This window comes from Haliotis cracherodii, unplaced genomic scaffold (genome assembly GCF_022045235.1).
Source record: "Haliotis cracherodii isolate W230 unplaced genomic scaffold, xgHalCrac1.p SCAF_17, whole genome shotgun sequence".
Classification (NCBI taxonomy): Eukaryota; Metazoa; Mollusca; class Gastropoda; order Lepetellida; family Haliotidae; genus Haliotis; species Haliotis cracherodii.
The window spans coordinates 18,630,182-18,648,806 of record NW_027266272.1 but is presented as its reverse complement, the minus strand read 5'-3'; the positions used below and the strand labels follow the sequence as shown (position 1 = coordinate 18,648,806).

At 38.2% G+C, this 18,625-nt stretch overlaps 1 protein-coding gene across 9 annotated transcripts in view; it reads left to right on the top strand.

The window, feature by feature from the left end:
* The window catches only part of LOC139464938 (RNA-binding motif, single-stranded-interacting protein 3-like), a 331,624-nt gene that overhangs the window by 273,245 nt on the left and 39,754 nt on the right, over positions 1 to 18,625 (top strand). For all 9 annotated transcript variants that reach the window (XM_071246549.1, XM_071246548.1, XM_071246547.1 and 6 more), the window contains 3 exons: positions 912 to 1,072; positions 12,511 to 12,569; positions 18,180 to 18,271. In XM_071246549.1, coding sequence (XP_071102650.1) covers positions 912 to 1,072; positions 12,511 to 12,569; positions 18,180 to 18,271 — 312 coding nt within the window. The remainder of the gene's footprint in view (positions 1 to 911; positions 1,073 to 12,510; positions 12,570 to 18,179; positions 18,272 to 18,625) is intronic.

The window sequence follows — 18,625 nt, the reverse complement described above, 5'->3', positions numbered from 1 at the left end:
AAATCTCACGAGCATGCTTCGACAATGTTTCAACTTGAAGAAACATCAGATGTTTTGTTCTGAGACCGTATTGTACATAACATCGGGAAAGCATGAGACGTGCATCCTGTGTTCTATCAGACATCAAGATGGACTAACTTTCTTCTCACATAAAAGTATGCAAGATGTTTTCCAAGGGCTTCAGAATATAGGGATGTGTATCTGAAAAATGTCATTCAAAACAGAAGAATTCCAATTCTTATTGCCACAAACCCCACGTATATGAGTCACTGTGTCCTGCTGTAATGGTAGTTTAACTCCCACTGACTTTTTGATGAAGGCCATTATGATAAAACTGATGGAAACTTTGCATTATCAGTCGTATTCATAGAAAAAGCATTGGGAGTATGTCTAACATTTGTGGTATCATATCTAGCCCTTCTGTCATTAGTGGTATTATATCATGGGTGTGGACTGTTCCTACTGCTTTCCTTAAGACCAATATCCAACGCATTGCATCCCGAGATAGGCGTAATCTCCCTGGCAGAGCAAGTGCTTCCTATCTGGCTCACCGTTTCTATGTATTCCTGATAATTGGGGCAAGAGCTAGGTTGCACAAAGTGGTCTTAGCACTAGGCTTCTCCCAACTTCTATGGTGTATCTTAGTAGGAAGTATTTGTGGACATGATCTTGGGTACCGAGTGGACTATTGTCATGTGGAACTTGATAGAACAGTAAACCAACTGAGCCTTGACATTGATGCATGCTAATGGATGCATATGAATACTCATGAATGCAAAATTCGAATTGACAAATCAGAAATTTGTCATGCAATTTAATATATTTTATATGTTATTTCCGTTCTCTATGGTAACTGAATTCCGAAATAATGTATTGTTATTTTGTATTCATGTATTCTTCCTTTTTTGCAGAGTTATCCACCTCGCAATATGCCTGCCGCCAGCCCCAACACAACAAGTAGCCAGTCCAGCAACCAGTCTCTGTCTGGAGAGAACCTCAGTCGAACAAACCTCTACATTCGTGGCCTTAACCCCAACACCACAGACAAGGACCTTGTCACATTATGTCAACAGTAAGTCACACTTTACTTCCAACAAGATTTGAGATCATCTGACCATTGGCTCGGATTCTTTTTGAAACGGGTTCTTCAAAGTACGGTTCGCCAGAATATTAAGTTATTAAATGGTCGGTCACTCCCTTGCGAAAGATTTTCACCATATCAAGATGCAGGGTCAAAGTGACATAGGTCTTTGATGTTTTACACTTGCTATTGTGGATTCAAACCCATGAGCAGCAGATCCTTGCATTTAAGGGGGCACGACTCTTCATAGTAAGTTTTGACACCTTAGATCACCAGACAGACCATATTCCAAAACTGTAAACAAATATTTAGGAAAATATATTTTTGAAAACATTCCTCGTAGGAAATATGAAATAACGCAGTATGTAATGGCCATGGGTTGATTGGCTAACGTTGTCAAAACAAACCAACCAGCTAGACCTATAGTGAAAGGACACATACACATAGTGCTGTCTGTATTTTGATCTGTGAAGCCATCCTGACCAGGACAGGCTGTCTTAAGAACATTGTTACAAGATGAAGTAATCCATTGATTTCCTTCCATAAGCTGACCTTGATGTGACCTTCCAATATAAGAACTCGGCAGATTTTGATTAAATAAAAGCATGTGCTGTAATGAGCCACTGAGGGTGTATCGGAATCACTATTGAATTTCGGATATGTTTGAACTGCTGCTTTGAAGGCAAATCAGCTTCCGATATATACATAGACCAATCCTTTCTTCAATTGCACTGACGTCAAGCCTCCTTATAAAGACATACTAGCTCCTTGCATAAAACTTTAGACATCCCAAATGGATTTTGGCTATGTGCGGAAAGTGTTTGTTTTGTATCTTACTTTGATGAGAGGAAATGTTTCAACACTGCAGATTTTCTGGATCTTGCGATATTTTGATCGCAATAATTACTTAAACTAGTCATACGACCCAAACCATGAACACAAATGAGTCTAAAACATAATAAACTGTTGAAAGACGATTCTATTATCTCCGTAAGAATATCTTTTGAAAATATCTTTTTGTTGTAAAAGCAGTTCCAAACCTGTTAATAGCACTGTATTACTTGAAACATTTATGTGAATTCTAGGCGAGGCTAGGCAATTGAGGGGGGGGGGTGGGGGGGGGGGGGGGGGGGGTAGTTGTGATTTTTCTGAAAGAATGTGTTACCATGTAGAAGAAAAACTCCAGCAGAAACAGGTTACACTTGATGGTAGATTATTTACATACACAGATTCAGACCTGATTACCTAAAGGCGACTATGCTTGCCGTAAAAGGTGACTATGTTTGTCGTAAAAGGCGACTAATGGGATCGGGTGGTCAGGCTCGCTGACTTTGTTGATACATATCATCGATTCCAATTGCGTGGATCGATGCTCATGATGTCAATCACTGGATTGTCTGGTCCAGACTTGATTATTTTACAGACTGCCGTCATATAGCTGGAATATTGTTGAGTGCGGCGTTAAACAACAAACAAACAAACAAACAAAACCTTGTGCTTCAGGAAATTTTTTTGACACTGCTTGTTGATCATGAGGCTAGTTGTTTTATTTTATTCATACTCTCAAAAAACACTTATGTTTTTATAATAAGAGTGTGAATGGCGTGTGCTACTGGTAGAGCAGGACATGCTTCCCCCCTTTTGAACACCTGGTGTCATCACCGATTTTTTAGCGGTCCATTCATAAAATGTTTATAGCTATTTTGCCTTTTACACCCTATTGAATATGTTTCAGTAGACAAACGAGACTGGTTATTCTCTGGCTCAGATGTTTGAGATTTAAAAGGTCCACGTAAAAAATAATTAAGCAGGGGTTTGAAATATCATCCATGTGATTAAACAGTATTTTTAAAAATCAGCTTTTGCTATATTTAGTATCTACACCACAAGAGAAAGTATTTGACATGGTAGAAAAAAACCAACTGTAAACCTTTTCAAAGAAAATAAACTAATCCCCTGTCAATATTCTTTAAACATGAAATGCATATTTTGTTTGCCCTTTGTTAAGAAAAGAATCTGGATACCAACAGTATACAACCACACAAAGTCTCACACACATGTTAAAATCTCAGACCAGGGAGGTCTGCTTTTGAACTGTTCATAAAAACAAAATGTCCTGTAACATACTTCATGGAAGCTTGTTATGATCCTTGTGTCGTGATTCTTTGATCCATACAATGAATTGTACGACTGAAGTTTGTTATCAGGGCTACTTTTGACTTGTGTCAATTGTTGTACACGTGCCTAAGTGGTCAGCTTGTGAAAGCAGGTGAAAGGTCCCCGCCTTGAGGCAACAACATCCTATTGCTTTCACGTCGTTTTATCTGAGTATATATGTCCATACTTATGTGAGGAGTTCTGAACTGACTCTCCTATTCCTGCACCTATTATGGTGAGGATAGACAGCTATATTTGATGGCACATGTTCCCGTTCCACAATGCAATCATAGCACTTCCATGATCTTAAGTCTATGTTAAAGTATGGGAGTTATGATCACCTGAGCTCTAAGATCGCTTTGTGGAACAAGACCCAGGTCAAACTTTATGGCTAACAGACTTTTTGCTGACCAATATACTTGGAAAAAGTCAATGTATTAATACATTTGCAGTGATAGAAATTGGCACTAGTCCTACAGTCCCTGCCAAACTGCCCAGTAGTTTACAGGAATTGTAGAAATTTGACATTTTTAAGGATTTTGCTATATGTTATAATTGTAAGGACTAGGGAGAAAGGAAGTAGTAAAAATAAATCTGACATGACATCTTGTTTTAGTTGGTTTATGGTGTTCACTGTGGCCTGTGGTGATAGACAATGAAATTGATCAGATATTTAACAAGTTTTGTAAGTTTCTAATCTAAAGATCGAACAAATAAAAAAAAATAAGTAAAATATTTTTTTTCTAATGATACTTTTCTGTTTGGTTGAATCTGTAACCTGAAAAATTAAGAAAGAGTTGCCTTATCTGGGGAATTTTGGACTGACGCTAGTTTTCCCTGACCCAGCATACCTACTGCTGGGAGACAGCTTTATTTCATTGGCGGTGCAAGTCCTATCAGGCATGTACATGAATATTTGGAGTCATCGGTAGTGGTGTGGCAAGTTGTATAATACTAGAACTGGGTTTCTAATGTCATGTATTTTGTTATGAAATCCAAGAACATTTATCTTCTGACATATTATGTTTATGACAAAGGTGCCAAAAATTCTCACATATCCTGTCTTTTTATGAGTTTCATGAGCACTGGTGTCCTTGCTTGTATAGTTTATGTCTATTTCAAGAGAAAATAAAAAATCAGTTTTGATTCATGACCAGATTTCCAGTTGTGACATTGTCTCATAGTGAAGTGGCTCACTGATGTCTTATGTTAGAGTAAGCTGGGTTTCAACACTATTGTAAAATGTTCGTTTGTTTCTGGTTGATGCATGTCATCATATCCCAATTGTGTGGATCGATGCTCATAATGTCAATCACTGGATTGTCTGGTCCAAACTCGATTATTTACAAACCGCCATCATGTAGCTGGAATGTTGCTGAGTGCGGCCTTAAACAACATACAAACAAACACAGTGTTTGAAATCTTTGCTTGTGGGTGCTGTGCTTGCCTGAAATGCAGCCAGCCAATAGTAAATTGAATATGTCAATGCCAGAGAATAGTCACTCTTGATTATCTGTTGAAGCAGATTCCACTGGCATAAAGGGGAAAATAGTGATGAAAATATGAATAGATCACTGAAAATGAATGATTAAAAGCAGTATTGTTTACTGTATAGGACCATGTTTTTCAATCCTTGTACCCCTCAATCAGTGTAGAAGAATGTTTGATGGTGAAGTTGCATCACTGCTTTAAGGATTATGTTTTCGGTTATAAATGCTTATTATAAACAAAGTTTCGTGAGATAGTTCATGGCTTTTTGAAATAAGTTGTTCAATGACTGACAACTTGTCACAAGTATTTGATTAATCATTTCTTCAACAAGTGAAGCTTTTTTCCCAATCCGCCTCGAAACATCTGAAAATCCATTTGATTGACTTGTCAGTGCTTTTTTGTACATAGAAGAATGAAAATTTGACTTGTTTATGACATGTACCTTTTTCTGAAACTGAATCTATTATTCATAAAGACATCACACAGATGTAGGTGCTTGAGAGCAGAGTAAACACTACCCTGATTTGACCTTCCCAGCTCCTGACTGACAAACCCCCCTCTCCCACTTCCGTAACAATGTTGTTTGTGGAGTGAGTGAGTGAGTTTGAGGCAGTTATCGGCATTGTCACAACTTTATCATGGTAACCTGTCAGCTTGCCCTTGTTTTGATTATCAACAGCTGGTTTGTCTGATCCAAGACTACTATGGTTGCTTGCTGTGATATGACACCTGACTCTTCAGAGCAGCATCAAACCCAACTCACTCACTCACCCACCCTATGAATCCATATGTAAACTGTTAAATCTCACCCACTCTAGATTTGGATTTATATAATAATTATTTCAACAAAATGAGTGAATGAGTGAGTGAGTTGGGTTTGATGCCATTTTAAACAGTATTTCAGTTTTATCATGGCATGTCAGCATAATGTGGGAGGAAAGTCCAAAGTGATACAGGTCTCAGATGTTTACCACTTTTGTGAAACCCACAAGCATGAAACTGACAAACCTAGAAACAAAATCAGGGCGAACTGGGATTCGAACCCAGTCATAGATTTCTGGTGTGCCAAAGTGACACAACTCTGCATAGCAAATTGCAGCACCTAAGATGACTGGGCCACCCTGCCTCCTCCAACAAATTGAAACACGAATGAAATTGGCTGATCAGCCATCAAGTCCAAAGGCTGTTCAGGATCTTGATGAAATGACAATGGCACTATATTAACACAACACCAATCAATTTATCAATGGATTCAGCTTGTGGTAGCAATTACCACCTTCATGCAACAGTAAAGTAATGAAATGATGCCGCCAATGTCCTCAGGCCGTGATACCATTCCGGGAACAATGACCTGTGAAACGGCCATTACTGGTCAAGGTCCTGCTGTAAGATCGTGATGTTGACAATCAAGGGTGAACTTGCATAACGTGTGTGGGAAGCAAGTGGGCAAATCCTTGATGAAGTGAAAGTAAACTTCACTCAAAAGACCACATTTCTTGAGAACATTCACCCACTGTTGAGTCTTTCAATTAACAGTAAATAAATATAGTAAGCTTATTGCTTGTCACTTCTAAATGCCATTCAAAGACTTGTTTCTTGTTGATGAAAGAACTGACGTTGATTTAAGATAGAGCATATAAGTATTTGTTCAGTTTCAAATTTTCCCAGCTTTTATATGAACACTCAGATTTTTGGATTTGAAAGAAAAACATTAATGTAGATTTCACTCACAAACTGATCAATAGAAGCTACTTCAATCTGAAAAAGCGTTCGACCTTAATCCTGTGTTTCACGTTCGGTGAACTTTTATTTCAAATACTTATTTCTAATTTTGGAAGAAAATCCTATGAAGGAAAAGAAAAAGTCCATTTTTGTCAGAAAAGGAAAATTGAAAGATGGTTTATTACTTCGACAGGCAATTACAATCATTCTTTATTTGACATGTGAACTTTTGTCCTACTGGTTAGGGCATAAAATTTCCTGACTGAAATTGGTGGCACAAGCCAGAACTTGATACAAAAACACTCCCTAAGCATATGCAACAAGATGACTGGTCATCTATTCAAGTGTCTCCATGATACAGTGATTTGTGGACTTAACCAGGTACGGCTATTGAATGTCCTTGTATGCCAGAGATTGCCTATTATTATGCCATTAAGCTGGCATTAAATCTGTTAGCACTGACGTAACCTCTAGCGCCTCCCAGGCAGTAATAGCCATTTCGGAGAGCATCAGACTGTAAAGAACAGAGTGTAACCCTTTCTCTGTTGTCAGGACGAAGGGTTTGTGGTCAGCCATTTTGATTTGATTCTGAGAATGTAGTTATGAATAAGATATAGCAATTGAAATCATTTGTAGATTTGTTTGCTATGAGGAGTGGTGTTGGTTAAGGTTCATTATTATTAATTTCCCTAATTGATTGTGGTTCATATTTCATGCTTTTGATATAGTCGGAATCGTACATTGGATTTTGCTTTTAGCAGAAATTTCTTTTGATTATGGAAAGGGTTTTGTCGCTTAAATTTGGTACGCTGTAACTTTTGCTTCTTCACAGTATCTAAATGAGGTATGAATTGTGTGGATGTTCATTATAAGATCTGAGTACATAATTTGTGTTTTTTTATAATGCAATATTGACTTGATGTGCAATTTTGACCTTTCTAAATCACAATGTATGTAGTTTGATAAAATAGACGAATGACAAAATTGATTTGGTTGAATGAGTACAAGGAATTTGTGATTTATTCATGTTTGTACAAAATCACAACCCTTGACAGTGAAGCAGAGCGGGCCTAGTGCATAGCAGGTCATCCAAAGAAAGTGGAGGGTTGAATGGACGAGAGCATGAATGGAAGATGTTTGGGCTTTATAAAGAGTCAGGGGGGTTCATTAACTGACATTGAAGAGTTCTGGCCTTGAGTACCTGACATGGCCAATGAGGGTATGCCATGGTTGAAGTAACACATAATGAAATGTAACTATTTTTGTGAATATGGCCTTCTTATGATTTTGCCATCTAGTTATTAGAAATCTTGTTGACATGGTTGTATGATAAGTGTATTATGGGGACATCGGCAAGAAAAACATAATTGGGACATCAAGTGGGTACTATGGAGTCTGTACATGCCAACCTTAAATCAGGGTTTTGATTTTCCAAACAATTTCTTTAGATTTTCTTTTGCTGAGTGCTGATCTAGTGGGTTTTTTGTCCTGTTGATATATATGTCAAGGGCGGATCCAGCATTTTGAAAAGGGAGGGGTCCAAAATATCCAGACCGCCTGGACCTCAATCTGGATCGGTGTATGTATGTCCCTCCATGATATGGTTAGGTGTTAGGTTGAGATCTGACATAAGGGTTGATGTTGTTTATAGGGTATTTTGAGGACTGTCGTATGAAGTAACACCAGTGCATGGTTGCTGGTTTTGACAGTGACAAAACAATTTCCAATTTTATATGAAATCTCTGCTAAAAGTGGAGTCTATTGTACAATTCTGAGAATGTGCTTTTGAATCACAGTCAAACAGTGAAGATAACAGTTGTTTGCAAAAAGGTTAGCATATCCTGCCCCACTAATTTGCAGTCATCACAAACATATGCAAGGGCAAGTCAATTGTAAGAGATGGTTCACGTTGAACCTTAATGGCTGTGCTGGATTTCAGATATTACAAAGAATCATTCAACTTTACGAACTTATTCAACATTAACATGACTCCTAATAATTTACCTGACGTTACCTAAAAATAATGAGATTACATAATGAAGTTATATCAGATATTGTTTTGGACATTTTATGTGCATCACCTGTATTTGAGTCTTGTAATGAGGTAAAATCCAAGGTTTTTTTTGTTTTCTGTTGTTGTTGCTGTTTTATGCCGCACTCAGCAATATTCCAGCTATATGACGGCAATCTGTAAATAATCGAGTCTGAACCAGACAATCCAATGATTGATATCATGAGTATCGATCTACATAATTGGGATACAATGACATGCGTCATTCAAGTCAGCGAGCCTGACCACCCGATCCCGTTAGTCGCCTCTTACGACAAGCATAGTCACCTTTTACGGCAAGCATGGGTTGCTGAAGACCAATTCTACCCTGGATCTTCAAGGGCCCAAATCAAAGTACTATACAGTATTATACAGGTGATTTAGCTTGGTAACACTGACTCGTATGCACCCACAATTCCTAAATCTATCTTGTCAATACACAGGCTGAATAATTGTTTACCAAGCTGCACAAAGTAGGAATGTGCGTGGAGTAGGCAGGCATTCAGCCGAGTTTAAATCGGTAAAATTGTTCAAGATGTAATTTTAGTACGATTTTCCGGATTATTGCTCTTTGAACATAGTATTCAAACAAGAGCAGCGATTGTTAGTCATACAAAGTCACACATTGTCAGACCAAGTCACTAAGTACACGTAGCACACAACCAAGGCAATCAAACTACATTTAAGGGTGCAGTTTGAATTTGTCCTATTGACGAAACATTCCATTTAGAGTCAGTTTGTACTAGAATTATCCTTTTCGTCAAAGCTTTCCATTTAAAGGATCACTTTATTTGAGTTATCTAATAGTAGTTAATGCACTGTGCTACTGAATTGCTGTAGAGTGAAAACATCACACCTTCAGGGGATGGAGAGTTTTTTCAGCTTCTTGAAAGAACTTAAACTTGATCATTATATATGCCTTTGTTACGTGGTTTTAAATCTCATATGCAGACCCATCCTCTTTCATCCAGGGTATTATATCTGTATTTAATATGTAAACGATGAGTGGGAGTTGTTTATCGTACAAGAAAACACTTCAGGGAGAATAAACCATGACACAGCTCATGAGCTTAATATCAGCAACCAATCAAAATAAAGAGTTCAACTTAGATCTACATTCAGAACTGTAACTTTCTGTGTGCCTTTTGGTGTATACTACTCAAAAAAAGTTAAAGAACACCCGATTCTCTGGCAACTAAAGTAATATGAAAGAATTAGGTGTTGTTTAACTTTATTTGAGTAGTATATTTGATCAAATCAGAATCTTTAGGTAGAAAAGTTGTTTTGCTGAGTATTACATTTGGGGAGGGATGTCCTTATGATATCGTTATCTCCAACCAATTCTTTCATATTGCTATTGTTAATCTGTCATAGATATAATTTGTCATTGTATGACATATGAACTATAGTAATATGAAAGAATCAGGTGTTCCTTCACATCTTTTGAGTAGTATATTTGAGGTGGTATGGAACAAGGCCAGCGAAGCATTGGTGGTAACGTCACAAACACTTGCTTTATGACATAGTCTTTCCACTGACACATTAAGTTAGCATGTGAAGGCATTTGTATAAGGTTAGCAGTTTTATTTTCTTTGAGTGAGTGAGTGAATGAGTATGGTTTTACGCCGCTTTTAGCAATATTCCAGCAATATCACGGCGGGGGACACCAGAAATGGGCTTCACACATTGTACCCATGTCGGGAATTGAACCTGGGTCTTCGGCGTGACGAGCTAACGCTTTAACTACTAGGCTACCCGACCGCCCCCATTTTCTTTGAATCTGTCCCTAATCTGAGTTTAGATTATAACCTGTACATTGCTGGATAAATATCTGGAAGCTGCTGTTTAGGGTTTTAAATAAGCTGTTAATAACATGTTTAGAATTGTACACGTAAAGAAAAAACTCCCTGCGTCGACAAGGGTAGGGTGAGGATTTTATGGCAACTTGGGTTGTCACTTTTAACCCAAGAATTTTTCTTTGCCAAGTTATTTGGAGGCTAATATAATATGAAGTGGTTTATTTTAATGGCATTCAAAACATTCCGAGACTTACTGTTCAGTTGAATGCAGATGTGCTGCGTTTTATTGCCTCTCTTACACATTGGAGAGTGATTACAGTAATAACTTTCATGTTCAAAAGTCAAGATTTTACTTACAAACAGCGACAAGTCATGGCCTTGGTTTATAAACAGTATGTAGACTGCTTGGCTAAACTACTTCTCCAAACAAAAGACACAAACAATAAAGAATTCAGGGCGTGGATACAATTTAAAGTGGAATTTCATAAAATGTTGACAGAGGTCATTGTGTTAGTGTCAGATAAGATAGAATGGTGGGGAACATCATGTGTGAACGCCTGGATGGAAAAGAACAGTAGTGAGTGTTGAAAGACTGGTTTAGTGAACACATTGTAACGAAGCATCTCGGCCTCGTCTCTCTCGGGGAGCCTGCTGTGCTCCAGTTGCCACGGATTGTTGAGCTCAAAACTTGTCAGTCATTACAGATATCATATCAGAATGAAATATGAAAGCATTCTGTTTGTAAATATTTTAAAGAGCTTTGAGATTCAATCAAGCTGTTCTGAATCTGATGACATTAATTAAATATATCAGTCAAATGGAAATTTAGGCAGCCTAGATTAATGTTCCCTGCGACTGAATTTATTCACGATTCATTCTTTCGCTGGGCTGCGTGAAATTGTGTTTGTCGGCTTATAATAAGGCATTTGTGCTTTCAAGGCAACCCGGGATGGGGTAGCTTCCATAGAAGGGATGAGACGCTATTGTCCGCGCTTAGTGACTTTTGATTGAGAATAATGTCATGCATGGCCAGTCGTGTATCTGGCAGTTGCATGACTGGTTTGACTTAGCCTCCATAGAAATAGGACCATGTCGTACCCAACATTTAATAAATGATATTTGTAACAAGTTTGTAAAAACTATCTGACAAACATGTTTCAGAGAAGAGATTGTGAAATCCCAGTAATGTAGAAAGTATAGGATAGAGGTTCAAAGAATTGTGGGATTGTTTGGATTCATTTTAAGCGTTTGATCAGATATTCATAAACTCAAAGCCATCTTGTAATTTTTTTTATTCATTTGCAGTAAGTCCATATTGTTCAGTAAAGCACTTCATACACTGAAAAGGGGCGGTCGGGTAGCCTAGTGGTTAAAGCGTTCGCTCGTCACGCCGAAGACCCAGGTTCGATTCCCGACATGGGTACAATGTGTGAAGCCCATTTCTGGTGTCCCCCGCCGTGATATTGCTGGAATATTGCTAAAAGCGGCGTAAAACCATACTCACTCACTCACTCATACACTGAAATGATACTTAAAAGAAGAACTCTTCTGGGCCCACTTGCACAAAGCGATCTTTGCGTTAAGATGATCGTAACTCCCATACTTTAACAAAGGCTTACAATAGTCGTAGCACTAAGATCGCTTTGTGCAAGTGGGCCCTGGTGTTAGGTGTTGTAGTTCTTGAGTCACTGGACTGAGAGATTTGCCTTAGTGTTATGTCTATGTGTGACTGAGTGAGTGAGTGAGTTGAGTTTAGTGCCACTTTGGACAGTATTGCAGATATATCCCCGTGTGTCAGCTTAATATAGGAGGAAAGTCTATGGAATGAGATAAATTTGTAGAAAGAGGCCCTGGTCATGTGATTTCATAACAAAAACATCAAGCAAGTTTTCAGATACTATTGGTTGTGTCACTTCAAGTAAGTTTTGTTATTAATTATCTTGTTTGTAATGATGACGACAGTGACGAAGATGATGATGATGTGAAGACAAGTTTACTGTTTTGTTGTCTTGATACTATTTGTTGTAATAATTAGTTGTCATGCAAGCTCAGTCTTTGCTATGTCTTGATGTTGTATAGGTGTGGGGCATCTCAGTGTTTGCTCTTTCACATAGTAAATCTTGAGCTTGTATGGGGGTGGGGATCTTTATCCATACATGTACACACTTGATTGTTGCTTTTTCTCTAACTCATTGTTTTCTTTCTTGCAGGTTTGGAAAAATTACATCAACAAAAGCAATAATCGATCAGAACACAAATAAATGCAAAGGTAAGAGCCCTGTTCAATAACATTTTAATCACAAATCAATCTGTCATATATTTCTCCCAGTAGTAGCAATAAGAATGCATGGAAAGACATTTTAATTGATATCCAAGCCTTTAAGACTTAAGGACATAGCAAGATGAAATGTAGCCTTGCTTCAAGGCTGTACTGGCCCATTTCTGGTGTCCCCGGCTGTGATATTGCTGGAATATTGCTAAAAGCGGCTTAAAACCAAACTCACTCAAGACTGTACTGAATGAAAAGTCCACGGTAATTATATCCGTATAATAGGCAAGTCCCAGTAATTTTTAGGAACAATGTCTTCTTATCATTTATATTATCTGGAAATTATGATTTAAACTAATAATTTTCGCCTAAAAGACTTGTGCAAGTCTAGGCGAAATGAGGCTCAGTGTATTCCTGGTGCAGCAGTAAGTCTTAGAGCATGATGATCATAATGGCCGACATCCAAATTGTGTTGCAGTTCTGCAGCAAGTGATTTGATTACCCATGATGCCTCTGTGACATTGATTTAGCCCCCGGTCTTAATGTGGAAATACTGACAAGGGTTACAAGAGAAGAATTTTGTTTTAGAAACTGAGCATGGCTGCTTGATAAGTCTTGTCTCTTGTTGTCTTGGAAAGTCTAAATCTCGGAAATTCATCAACATTCCTGACTTGAAAACATGGCGGAAAATGTTGTTTATCTTTTCTTTATGGACGTATCAACAACAGAGGTTTGTGCAAAGTCAGTGATGTCAAAACAGGTGGAAACTATGTTTTTGGAGACGTTTATTAAAAAAATAAAATCCAAACATGTTCCTCATGGCTCTAGGTGGCTCTGAAAAACCAGAGACGTTTGTGGAAGTTTTTGTAGACAAAGAAATAGTCAGGAAATATTGAAAAAAAATTAACATCAAATAATCCAAGGAGTTAGTTTCAAGGAAAAAACATGAAATATACTGACGATAAATATCAGCTCATTGTTTCTTTAAACAGGGAAAGCATGAATACATGACACTCTTTTTATGGATAGCAACTTCTTTTATTCTTGAACAACGTTTCAGAGCTACATCTTTCTCCTTGATCAGGTGAATGCCTAGTAAGTGCATAGAGTACAGTATATATATTATGATGTTTACACAACACAAACTGTGATGAATGTACAAAGCCAACAATGATAAGCAGATAAGATGGACAATTTACAAATTTAATTTCAATGGTTCTAAGTCAGAAATGTATACTTTGTAACACAGTGGCTTTTGCTTGGTAATATTATCTCCATTAAATGTCTTCAAAATAAGTCATCCCCAGCCCTCTCTGCATAAGGACCAGCACTGAGCCTGTTAATGGAATGTCATTTTGTAACTTGAAACTCCAAAATCTCTGCTCAGATTCGAGCACATTCTGACCACTGGAGGATATAGTATGTAGTATTGTTCACAGTTACAAGTTGGGTTTCATAATTTGTTTATCATTCCAGCTAAAACTTGTGATTATATCTGCCCATGCTTAAACAACTGTTTCCCCAATGAGAAAGCTTGCAGTGTTAACAGTCCATCTCTTGTTGGCCATATGTGTATCGCTTACGGCATGGGTTAGCCCTTGTGGTTTCAACCACATCAGCTCAAAAGCAAATTAATAAGTAACCCTTGAACAGAGATTGTAATTCTTTCTCGAGTAAGACACTTTTGTGTGTGTAAGAAAATAATGTGTGTCACTTTATTTCTACACTGTTGAATTAACTAAATAATGATCTGTTGTGAAAAGGTAGAAAATCTAATTTGAGCAACGGCTTGAAAAAATAATTGAATTTCGTAGCATTCAGTTATCCGTGTGAACAATAGTGTCGCTGTGTTTGCATTACCTGAGTGTGTTTAGTTACCTGGTCTACCTGGACACACCTGTATAAACGATCTACCTGGACGGTCGAGTCTCTTAGTAGGCAGGTAGTGCCTTGGTACTGGGCCTCTAATAAACTCGTTGGTTGTCGCTACATGAAGCAAGAAAGGTGTCGCTTAATTTACAGGAAGGAGAGAAATAAACAGTTTGTGACCGGGGTCGTGAAGGGTGCCTGTGATCGAGAAGTTTAAGAACCCAGGTGGACGTGGGTACACCTGGCCTGGGTGTGAGGGATTAACGAGATTAAGGTCATGGGGCACTGACCACTGAAAATCTAGAACATGAAATGTTGGTGGGTGCTTTGAGGGTCTCAAAGCAGATCGGTTTTATCAAGGCAATCAGCTGATAATTTTATTTTATTTTTAATAAAAATTTGACTTTAATTCACTTATTTCCCTTTAAGGTTGTTAAAATTTTAATGAGATTGGTAGGGAATAGATGCAAAATGGCTGATAAGGCAAAGCTGTACTCATCTCTTCTCTTGATATTGTTACAATTTTTATCTACCTCACTGCTTTCTGCCAGGAAATCCCCAATTAAACATCTGTTTCCAAACCAAGGCTGGAAGATGGCCTGGTAAGTGGATGATAGGACGTTGACAGCCTGACTAGACGATGTATTGGTTGGGAAACCATGGCATGGACAGACAAATGGCAGTATTAATTGACAGAAAATAAGTAATGTGTAACTAAGTGAGTTGGGTTTAAAGAGCTTTGAACAGTATTCCCAGTATATCACGGCATGCCAGCTTAATGTGGGAGGAAATTCTGAATTGATGCATGTCTTAGACGTTAACCACTTTTGTGAAACCCATGAGCATGGGTATGGTGCTGACAAACCTAGAAACATAATCACAATAATAGCTTTCTGGCATCACCAAGGGACGCAACTCTGAACAGTGAGTTGAGGCGCCTTAGACGACTGGGCCACCAGATCCCAGAGTAAATAAGTAAAACACGTTGAAATGTGGATGTGAACAAACACAACCTGACCAGAGAATAAGTTGCTACGGCAACATATTTATTACAGCATTATTAGACACATAATAAGACAGGAATGAAGACATATTAACATGAAAGAAATGAACATGCAGCTGATATGAAATGATTCCAGCGATCTTCGAACATGAAGATGGAGATTACATTGTAACCATGGCAACTGCACCAGTACCCCCCATCTCAGCTGTCTATGGTACACAGGGTGATGAATCAGCTACTTATATTCAGCTCATGTTCCCAACTGACTTGAAGGACCGTTCACACCTTGGGTGCTTTACAATCTCCAAGAACTGCTTTCCTGACTGAGCACAAAAGATTTGTTCCTGTAAGAGCGTGGCAGCCTTCGTCAGGGCTCCGATAATACCTGCCGCTGTAGCGTTGACACCTTCCTCCGACTACCGTCCGCAGGCCCATGTGAACTCGTCACACCTCCCTTGATAGCCCGTCACCCACGACTATGGATAAACATGTCAGTTAATTGTCTATTTTTATGGTTGAAAGAATACCTCCAGATCCTGTTATTTAGACACGTTATTTTTGTGATTGAAGAACGTCTTTGTTTCCTTTCTAAAACTGTTTTGGTATTTCATTGTTTTGGTCTCAGGTTCTGTAAGTTGCCCTTGAGAAAGAAAATTAATTTCTCACACCTCAGTTGATTCCAAGTCTTGTTCAGAGATATTCTGAGCTTGTTATAAGTCGTATCCATGGTCTGTAAACTCTCAGCACTGCTTGCTGTGTTTCTTCCCTGTGTGGAGAATGGGGACACATAATTTCATTACATCCATGTAAGTAGCAGATGATGCATGCAAGATCTAAGACGTTTATGGATTAGTCTCTTGCGTACCAGGACACTGATGAATAAACTCAGAATACTATCATGAAATATTTGTGTGATAACATAATCACGCCAACATTAATATGACACCAATCTTCACAGTGACAGCTCATTGATTGAAAAGGATTCCTTACTCTATGAATAGGCCATCAAAGAATTAACTATTCTGTTTTGACAAGTTAAACGAGTTGAAAGGAATGACAGTCGATATTCAAAAGTTTTGGTTTTTTCATCCGTGATGTTAATATTGAGCCCTCTTCATTGATTTTTTTACCAGACAAAATTGCAGTAGATTGCAACACTCTTTGTAGTCAAGGCAATACAGTGATTAAGAAAAACAGAGTTTAGTTTAAGGAGATGATTACAAAAAGCGTCGTCTTGAATCGATTGACATGCTTGATGGTTTACCGTCAAGCTTTGGAGCTAAATTTGTGTAGCGGTAAATCAGGCTGATTACATCAATGGTAGAGCTGAAGACTCGTAAAGATAATAATTTCTATCTGGGGATTATCACCGTAAACTGTTCTACATGTGCTCAATGCAGACGCACCAGCGTTATCTTATTCGTCCTGCGCCCTGCAGCTGCAATGGCCATCTTGCATATTCCACCCTGATTTCAGAATTCATGTGTCTCATTGAAACTCATCAAAATGCTAATGACGCGTACCAGAAGACGTTTTTCCAGTCAGTTATTCACAAGTTGCAAATAAATCTTGAGTAGTGTGGAGTTTCCGTATCTCATGGAAAGTTTCTAATTGAGTAAACCATTGGGGATTAGAAAGCTACGACGTCTTTCATACAGCAATGTCAAGGCCGTGTGAAAAGGTACATCCCCCTATCCCAGATTAGATGTAGTTTAGGAGATTTCAACTTCTTATGGAAAGAATGATGCGAAATTAAGTTAGCAAATTAGCTGATTGAACAGTTAGAGCGTTTCGTTTCATTCAAAGTTGTCTCATTAAGAAGGCTGTTAAAGTTTTGTATGAGATTCCAGAACAAAATTTGCATTTTGAATTCAAATAGTTCATTTAAACTACATGCATTTAAAGTTAATAAAAGAAGGATAGTTGATCTTATTGACACTTCACCAATTTGTTTCTTTTTATTGATTAGGCACATGTTTAAAAACACATGTGTGAATATTTTTTTCTCAGACAAATGCTGGTGTTGACATGTTTCCATTTTGTATATGCCCAGAATGAAACCGATTTGTAGACTCCCTTGAATCTTGGACCATTTATAAAACAGGAAATTTAAGTTTTAAGGGGTGATAAAATGTTTTGAAAGTAACTTTTGGCTTTCTATTCAAATTTTAGAAACTTTTTGAAGTTAATGATTTGCTTTCTGTCAGTTCCTGGTTTGAATTGACTTGGTTCTGAAAAAGCAACTTGGCTCACAATGACATTGCTGGCTAGGGATTTATATTCAGATAGGTATTACTTATGGAATATGCATTCACTCGGAAACGATAGAGGTTACAAGGTTTTTGTTTGTGTGAACAGATACAACCTGTCTATATTGATCAGGGCCCACAAGCACACGGAGACCTTTGTGCTATCAGTAACAAATCTTCCATACCTGCCTACAACACAGGATTGCAACAGTGCTAGATCACTTCTCAGTAGGGTTGCATTTTATCAGGGGAATGTGAACCAGACATTAATCAAAAACTTTTGTGCCCCTTTTGTTACAGAGTTGTGTCCCTTTGGCGTGCCAGGAACCTGTGATCATGGGTTCAGATCCCAGTTGCTCTGATTATGTTTTTGGGTTTTTCTGCACCATACCTGTGCTCTTTGCAGCATTAAACTCAACTCACTGATGTGAGGCAACTCTAACATTGTTTGACTGTTGTGTCTAAACATTGCTTTTTTGTGACTTTCAGGGTATGGGTTCGTAGACTTTGAGTCTCCACAAGCGGCTGAGGCGGCAGTCCAGACGCTCCAGAGTCAGGGCATCCAGGCACAAATGGCAAAGGTAGGTCCTCGGATGCCACCCACCACCACCCCACCCCCACCCCTACCTTACAATACAGCTCCTGCGTAAAATCTCCACTTGTCTCCCCAAACTTGTCATCAGAGGCGATTGATGGGACCGGATAGTGATGCTCGCTGACTTGGTTGATGCATGTCACTACATCCTAGTTGCAAAGATTGATGCTCATGATGTCAATCATTTGATTTTCTGGTCAAGACTTGCTTACTGACAGCTGGAATATTGGTGAGTGTAGTGTAAGACAAAAAACAAACAAACATACAAACAAACAAACAAACAAACAAACAAACATGACAGCTCCTGCCTAAAATTAATACTATTATAAATTTATGAATA